The sequence below is a fragment of the Phoenix dactylifera genome, chromosome 15 (genome assembly GCF_009389715.1).
Source record: "Phoenix dactylifera cultivar Barhee BC4 chromosome 15, palm_55x_up_171113_PBpolish2nd_filt_p, whole genome shotgun sequence".
Lineage (NCBI taxonomy): Eukaryota > Viridiplantae > Streptophyta > Magnoliopsida > Arecales > Arecaceae > Phoenix > Phoenix dactylifera.
The window spans coordinates 3,494,684-3,503,658 of NC_052406.1; the positions used below are offsets into that span (position 1 = coordinate 3,494,684).

Consider the following 8,975-nt stretch of genomic DNA (forward strand, 5'->3'; position numbering starts at 1 on the left):
TCATATATCTGGTTTATTTTTTCTGAAAAACGTAAACGCCTATATTTATTTTTTCTTTTATTTTAGTCACTTATGAGAATTTGTCACAAATGGTAGGGTTTGGATCAAATCTGACTAAGAAAACAAATGGGAGGCTGCTAGCTTTAAATTTGTATCAAATCCTACCAAAGTAAATAAAAAGTAAAGAAAAAAAAGTGGAAATAAGAAGGTAAAAATGAACCCACCTGAGCTAAAAACTTAGAAGTCAAAATTATCTTGACCAAGACATGTGTGGAATGAAATGAATCAAGCGTAAATTGAAACAAGCTTGATTCAACAAGAAACTCGAATGTGGATTAGGTTAAGCAATCTTAAACCCAACTTTGACGTACAAGCTACATCTTTCCGATTCAAGTTTGGATCCACCTTAGCCTACTTGCTCCTTCGGCGTTTTTAATTTGTGGTTTGAATTTAATTGGTTGATTTTTCAAAATTTATGTGTTTGATTGCTATGGCCGTTTTGTTTGACGTGGCAAATTAATATGTTTGATTGGGGGCATGTGTTGTTGTCAGCTTTGAATTCAATCCATGTGTGTGATGCTTATGTTGAATAGGTTCAGGTTATATCTTACACACAAAAGAATGAATGATCTTCTGTGACGATGTTAACTGTTTGAATCACATCTTGCATAGATCTTAAATTAATTTGAAACTCTGTTATTCATTCACCTATATAGATCTTGAAGCGATCATTGCATGATCCCAACGATGGATTCGTGTGAAGGGAAGGTGAATCTTTCTTTCGCACAAAAAGATACAACCCTTGTCCATATTGAATTAACTAGCCAATAGAAGTGGGAATCACCATCGATCATATCTATTACGAGTCTATACTATTTTTTAACTATCTGCTATTTTGCTTGCAAGGTGCTCTGAACCATCAAAACAATATTTCACCCTATTTTCTGTCCGTTTTTTGGGAAAATGGTTGAATTCTGCAGTTATGGTTGTAGTGCTTGTTATTCACCTACCATTATTGCATAATTCATGAATCAATTGCCATCATTTTTAATGATCAGCCATGTACACAAAAAAAGCTATCAGTCCATGGCTAATGGTAATTTGCCAAGTGACTTGGATTTTAGATGCAAAGATTAAACAAGGAATGAGATGTTCTTTTTTTGAGAGGAGAGGAATATGTTCTAAACTCCTCATTAGAACATATCCATGACAACTCCTCATTTCCTGGCACCATTTGTGGAGAAAATGTACACCTGCCTGTCATCATTTGCAACATCCTTAGACCCAATTCAGTATTATGAAAGCTTTCTATGAGATCTTTCTCATTGGCTTAGGCTATGACATTGCTCAGGCTACCTTCCCATATCAGGGTTTTATGAAAATGGCACCACATAGAGTCCTCATAACACCTGAAGATTGCAGCAGCACAATCGGCACTATCTTGCCATGGTTGGTTGATCTCTAATCTCCCTTCTTCTGATTTCCTTAATTCACTGTCCATGAGATGCATTTCATGAAGCCTTGACAATTCAACTTACCTATTCTATAATGTTGGAAATTTTCAACACAGTCTTAATCAAGTTGACCATATGAGACAAATACATATGTATAGCAACACGCTGAAGCAAAACGTGATTGATGATCTATTGCCATTTCAAAACATTGTTCTAATATAAGCACTGATGACTCAAGCAAGTTCTTTTATTTCTTTCCCACCACAAAGCAAGTTTAATACCAATAGTAATTGAAATGCTAAGAATTTCATTGCTGTTGCTCATCAGTCTTTCTACTTCTGTGAAATCTCTATTTTTCAAAAAGAAAAGGAAGTATCTGGTGCATTATCTTGCTCAACAACAAATTAAAGAATGAGATGTGCAGAGAGAAAAGGGGAATGAAGTCCAAACACATCAACTTTCTCCTGCACAACTAACATGGACTTCTAGAGCAATGAAGTCAAGTTCTTCCTCCAGTAAATCTCTCTAAATTGGTGACCACACGTAAAAATAGGCAAGGGACAACCAAGAGTGGAATAACTCAATGCAAAGGTAGCCCTAGAGTTTTTTTTCCTTTTTTCCTTAAAATCTCCTTTCGGATTGTTGAGGTTTCTTTCTTTTCCACAAGTCGATCTCTTTCTGTTCCTTGGCCACAATGTACGAGCTTAATTGGGGCTGTGAAGAAAAATTAATGGCAAATGTTGAATAAAATATTGCAACATGGGGTGGAATTAGCCGCATTGATAGCTTACCATTAGACACCCGAAAGCTAACACACGTATCTTGTATAATGGGTAAAAGAAAAGCCAAAAACTGAAATAATGGGTAAAAGAAAAGCCCAAAATTGATGTGGAACAGTGAAAAGGACTTAACTCATTGATCCTTTGCTGATTGTAGGGAATGACTTCAAGTTTGACAACGTATTAAGACTAAAATCTGAGCCGGTAGATTAGATGATTGCCGGCATGACAGTGCATGGTGACTATCGACTCTTCTAAACAACAAAATGATAGATTGTCCTCTGATTCTGAAATTAGAAAAAAACTCATTCAAAGAATTTGCACCACAGATAGGTTTGGATGGCAGAGAGTGGTGAAGAAAGTGTCAAAAAACATGTACGCCGGAGGAAAATTCTAGTTAATTTAGTATCACCAAGCACTTATATATGATTAGAGGCCTTGCTTTTGAATTCCTTAAAGTTGCTTAAAGGCACAGAATCCTACAATTTGCTCAACTCCAATTATTATTTCAAATGCTGAATTCCTTCAACTATTTGATGACTCCTGCCAATAAGGCTATGGAAGCAATCACTGCAGAGCATTGGCTCATTACAGAGCTTGAGATCTCCCATTGTAGCTAGATGCTTGAGAAATCATCACCAGCTTTTTCCAAGGTTGGAGTTAATGTAATATCCTCCTCAATGCATATGGCCAAATATATATAATAGCAAGACTTGTCAGCAATGAGCAAGGCCCCATAAATGGAAACCATGCATGAACTTAAACAGAGAATGAAAAATATACATATGAGAGCAAGAAACTTAAGCAGGCTTGTTGTGTAATGTATTTGCAAGAGAAATGCAGATGATTATATATCCTCTATTCTACTGCATGAAGCATTATATTTTCATATGTGTTTAGTGTCACTATTTTTTTTTTGGAGACACATATTTAGTGTCACTACTTAGACTAATGCAATTTTTGTTCTTAACAAATACATCTTCCGCATATAATAATTTAAATTCAAGCTGATGTTTATTAGTTCCGTGGGATTTAAATCAAAAGTATCATTTGAGGCCATAGTCTATTGTATCATCATGATTAGATGTGAAACACAAGAGTCTAAACTGATTTTGAATGATTGGAAATTTCTGAAACACAACCGATGCGCTCTCTGTTCACAAACCTCTGTACTAGTACATATCAGAATTGGATTCTATGAGCCTACTTAAAGAGGCCCATACAGGTGCGCAAAGCTCTCATAGATTTCCGGTTTGTGCTAATTTAGTGTATGTTGTATGTGGAGATTACCATCATACCAATGCGTGTTGTAAGGATATATGCGTGCGTATGTTTAGTTCTATATCGATTATTTGTTAGGGATATCTCTTGTACCTATACAAGATTAAGAAATCCAAAAAATACCTTCCGACTAGCTATTTTAGATGAGATCCTGGGTTGTTACAAATGCTACCAGAGCAGACTTGGCGCATAATCTATGTAAACTAGGGAATAACATAGCACGGGCTCATTGAGGCTGACCATGGGCTGATAATGGTGCTTGTGATTAGATTTGAACAGATTTAGACCTTAGCCTGATGAGGACGTTAGGCTTTAAATGGAGGGATTATGTGAAAATCCGTGCGGACATGTGTTTAGTCCTATATCGGTTATTCATTGAAGAGATCTTGGGTACCTATACAAGACTAAAGAATCCAAAAAATATCTTCCGATTAGTCATTTTAGGGAAGATCTTGGGTTGTTACACGTGCTTGAAGCTAATGTTGATCATTTGGAAACCAAATCTCTCCTTTTAAGTGATTTCTTTTAACATTATCCAATGTTTTGATGTCTCTGTACAGGTTGGGCTTCACTCTTCTTCAATTCTCATTTGATGTTAATGTGGTTTTTATCCAGTCCCCTCCCCCGATATGGGAAAAAATTGGCATCCATATGGACACCTCCCCTGTCACAGGATTAATGGGCTATGTACATGCCAAAGTCATAACGCACTCTTAAAATTCTTATTTCGGTTGAAGCTCTTTAATGGTAAACTAGATATTGCATCAAAAACAGGGTAAATTGCAAGACCAAGATATGGTGCTTACATTGTCTATAGGTCTTCAGTCTGCTGAGTGCTGGCACTAGGGAGAGATCCTAGGTTTGGTCATAAATAAATAAAATAACTGGATGACAAACTAGCTTCCACATCATTAGTTTTGATCAGTAGTTGTTGCATAGAATTTAGCTACCAGTCCTCTCTCTCTCTTGCATGCTTGACTGTTTTGAAGTTTACTTTCTTAAATGATTGAGTTCCTGCCATTGACCCTTTATTCCAGTGCTGCAGGCATCACTCCTCTGTGAAGAAGCTTCTTGTTTTCCTTCCATTCATTCACGTACTGTTTGTGCTGTTGCTAAGCCACCAAGACTAGATAAGGGTGATCGGGTCAAGCATGGTTTTATTGGATAATGGAACCCTACCCGTCTTATCCGTTAAAAAACTGAGTGAAAAGAACAGGTGTTCGGTGCTATGTGACAAGGATAAGTTTGCACCACTATGGCTGCCTAGGGTGGTTTGATGTTGAGATCCACATTTTTTTGAACATATGATGTCTGTTACCAATTATCTTTTCAGATTTCAAAGCAGACCCTTGTGGATAAATTATAGCATGTTGACTGAAGCGGCATCTTGTAACCTGAGAGACAAGAGGAATCAACATCGCCTTAAGGTTACAGTAGTATGATAGAATTAATGACCATCTCCTCTATGCTTTGTTTCACCTATAAAATGATTACCATGAGTCCATTAGAGGATCAGAAGGAGATGTTTCTCATAGTGCTGCTTGTCTTGCTGTGTTCTACAATCTTGATCACCATTTCAGCCTTCAGCTGGAGGAGCCATGGCCAGCAGAAAGCCTTCCGACTCCCCCAAGGAGACATGGGTTGGCCTGTCCTGGGAGAGACCCTCCCTTTTCTCAAGCCCCATCCATCAACCTCAATAGGAGATTTCATGCAGCAACGGCATCTCAAAAGTACGCAACTCGACTCTCCAAATTTTCTCCAGAGTTGTGGTCGCATTATATTCCAAGAATACGGATGAGTTACCAGTTAGGCCTGCTAAAGAGGGAGGAAGGGATGCTTTTCTATATCTTGACATGCATAGGCCTGCATTTGTTCTATAGAAGCAGGGAGAGTTTTTGGTATCAAAACTGCATAACAAATCAAATGAACTATAAAATGAATTATGTCAGTCCTTGATGCACTCACTTCCCGCTCCTTCTCCTGCTTGTATTCACATTCTTGGCTTCTAAGATCTTATGACAACTCATTCTTTTGCACAACCTTGATGCAGGCATGGAAAAATTTTCATGTCAAATTTGCTCGGGAAGCCTACAGTGGTCTCAGCAGATGCTGAGCTGAATCGCTTCATCCTACAAGCTGACTCGAGACTATTTGAACCAGGCTGGTCTAGAAGCATTGGTGAGGTCTTGGGGAAACACTCCATATTGTTGCAGGTGGGAGATGCTCACAAGAAAATGAGATCGATCAACCTCAATTTCGCAAACAATGGCAAGCTCAAGACCCCATTCTTGCGAGATGCCTATCGAATTGCAGCGTTCGTCATGAGCTCGTGGAAGAATGATTCTGTAGTACTGGGCAAATATGAAGCAAGAAAGGTTAACCAAAAATAAACAATTATTATGTAGTTATGTTATTAGGGATAAAGAATTCTTCGGCATTGATCTACTTTTGTGCAGCTATGCTTTCATATGATGGCCAAGAATATCCTGAGTTTGGAGCCTGGAACTCCTGTAACTGAGAAGTTGAGAAAGGAATACGAGGCATTTGCTAAGGGGGTTGTGTCCCTGCCGCTCAACTTGCCTGGAACTGCATATAGTAAGGCTCTGAAGGTAACATCATGTATGCTGTTCTGCTCACATAAATAAAAATAAGAACAAAATAAAAATATATAAAAGCAAAGAATAGCTGCATTGAGATCAAGTATTCAGTAACGCAGATATAACCTAATATGGACTGCTATAACCTAATTGGGGTGAGTATAAATATTAGTATGTTACTGTCATGGTGATGTGTAGAATAACAACCTTTTTTTTTTGGAGCAAAGGAAGATGACAGCCCAAAAGCTTATATTAATGGTCTATATATATTGGGCAAAGATCTATAGTTTTGGGTAGATCTAACCACAGTTAACACCAAAACAAAGCTGCTCCTAGTGCAGTACGATCCATTCTGCCCTACCATGAGTAGTCCCTGCACCAATCTATGATGCCTTAGTATTCTTAGCTAATGTTATGTTGCATGTCTATGAATTTCAATACCACATCCATACATATTCATGCATAAAGTTTTGCCAAGTGTTTTTGTGATGTGAGTCTCTGTCATATATCTACTAGTCAAATTCTTTTCAAAAGAAAAAGGAAAACATTCTATAGTCTACTTGATTCATTCTCCTCTCCATTTTGGTAACACAGGCCAGGTCATACATTCTCGAAGTTGTGTGGCAATGTATGGAAGAGAGGCTTTGTAGGAAGAAGGATGTGGAGGAAGAAGATGCTAAGGATGACTTGCTTCAATGGACTTTGGAGAATTCCAACTATTCGGAAGAACAAATTGGTGATCTGATATTAGGCACCTTTTTTGGTGGTTACAACACCACATCAAAAGCCATAGCTTTGGCAATCTACTTCCTTGGAGGCTGCCCCAAAACAGTTGAGCAATTGCGGGTAAATATACCCATTTCCCCTCAAGCAAGATAAATTTATTTTGCTTCAAAATGTGTATCCACATTGCATGGAAAAGGATTTTGATGTGGAACTGCTTGGGTGCATTACATCAGGAAGAGCACGATAGGATTGTTCAAGGTAAAAGACGAGGGGGAAATTCTGAACTAAGTTGTGATGACTACAAGCAAATGGAGTTCACTCAATGTGTAAGTTTTCCTTATATTGCAGCCAAAAATATATTAATTGATCGAAAGACAGTGCTAAAATGCATAGGTGTGCTTATTTATTTTGCTTGGTGAAGGTCATCAATGAGACGCTAAGACTTGGGAACATAGTTCCCTATATCCAGAGGAAGGCCAGCACACATATTAAATTCAAAGGTTGGAGTTTTTTTTTTTCCTTGATGAAAAATTCATAAGGTTGGATTAGTGTACTAAGAAAGGACTTGGGGTTATTTATTTGTTCCTTCCATGCATTGCTTTATATTTTTGGTTTTTGTTTTCATTGTTGTGACAGGTTATGACATTCCACAAGGGTGTAATGTGATGGCAGTTCTCCCAGCGGTGCATTTGGATCCTTCATTTTTTGAATCTCCTGAGCAGTTCAATCCATGGAGATGGCAGGTATGTCAACCAAGCTATTGGCTGGAAAATGAGACTAAAGAAGTGAATTTTTAGGTCAGTGGTTTTGTAATTTCAAAACCATAATTCTTTCAATCTTCCTATTTGTTTAATCCATAGGACATGATAATTTTTGAAAAGCTGTTTGACTGAGAGGAATAGATATGTTTAATCCCATGATTAGTAGAATTTCTAGATTTTTTATCACACATCCAAACACTTAGTGTGCAGAATCACAGTTCCTACTTTCAAAATCATGCAAATTCACAATGGGAAATGCATCCTTTGGAGGAATTTATAATTCACCAAACTAGAGACACGATTTAATGAAATTGCCAAAATTCTCTCTAGCTTCATTTTGTTGGGTGGGTGGATGCATGGGTTGAAGAGTGACCACGGCATAAGAAGGACCAACAACTTCATGGCGTTTGGTGGGGGAGCACGCCTCTGTCCTGGAGCTGTGCTTGGGAGGATGGAGATGGCAGTTTTTCTTCACCACCTTGTCATCAATTTTAACTGGGAGCTCGCAGAACCTGATCTTCCCATGGCTTTCCCTTCACTTGACTTCCCCAAAGGTCTGCCTATTAAAGTCAGGTTACTTTCAAATCCACAAGTGTCCATGTAAGGATCAGGATCAAAGAATGGTGTATGTACAAGATAGACTTGAATGAATGAATTGAAGAGGAAAAGTTGGACATCAAAGTGTCTCGGAAGTTTTTGTGAAGATATAATGAAACCAAGGTGGCAGACTTGAATGAATTGGTATTGGTGTATTGTTATTTGAGATTTGCCATCACTAGGCAGTTGGAATGTAGTTTGTGTTAATGAATGCTTTTTACCTTATGGATTCATTTGGTATGCAGGAAAGATTTTTTCTTACTAAAATATTTTTTGTAGAAATATAATTTCGTGCCTAGAAAAATTGTTTTTGCATGCATGGTTGATTATGGAAAAATAATACATTTTCAGAATGGCTTGTGTTTAATTGAGTATCTACTTTTCCGAAAAGGTGGTATAAAATATCTATTATACCCTTAATAAAAGGAAAAAAAAATTTGATGACTTAAGAATATTTTAGAAAAAAAAAGATCTCAATTTCCAGCCATTAGAAAAGTAGCTTTTCCATGTCCTTTATAAGTTTTTCTTTTCTATAAAACATTGGAATTTTATTCTTATAGGAATATTACTTTCGCATTTCTTTTCTTTGAAAACTGAGGTATTTTTTTTCCATTAACCATACTTTTTTTCTTCTTTTGCCGCAGACCAAACGAGTCCATAGATATTCCTCATGTTGTGCATGAACTGATATTAGGTTAGTCTATAGCCAACCTAAAGTTTTATCTCAAGGCAGGTTAGGCTCAGATTCATATCTTTGGCAAAATAGTCTTGTTTTTGTCC

The 8,975-nt window shown here is 37.4% G+C and overlaps 1 protein-coding gene across 1 annotated transcript; it reads left to right on the plus strand.

Annotated features, from left to right (window-relative positions):
• The first annotated feature begins 1,086 nt into the window (after positions 1–1,086).
• LOC103704296 (cytochrome P450 90B1-like) lies at positions 1,087–8,383 on the plus strand. The gene is made up of 11 exons (XM_039134472.1): positions 1,087–1,096; positions 1,335–1,449; positions 4,075–4,201; positions 4,289–4,353; positions 5,565–5,889; positions 5,971–6,123; positions 6,706–6,957; positions 7,071–7,163; positions 7,259–7,337; positions 7,474–7,580; positions 7,966–8,383. The coding sequence occupies exons 1-11, from the start codon at positions 1,087–1,089 to the stop codon at positions 8,200–8,202; spliced, it is 1,563 nt and encodes a 520-aa protein (XP_038990400.1). The 3' UTR covers positions 8,203–8,383.
• The last annotated feature ends 592 nt before the right edge of the window (positions 8,384–8,975 follow it).

What these genes read in the sequence shown, in the direction of transcription:
- LOC103704296 (XM_039134472.1), top strand. An exon ending in AAACAGTTGAGCAATTGCGG is followed by an intron (nt 6,958 to 7,070) that starts GTAAATATACCC and finishes GCATTACATCAG; the next exon opens with GAAGAGCACGATAGGATTGT. An exon ending in CACACATATTAAATTCAAAG is followed by an intron (nt 7,338 to 7,473) that starts GTTGGAGTTTTT and finishes TTGTTGTGACAG; the next exon opens with GTTATGACATTCCACAAGGG.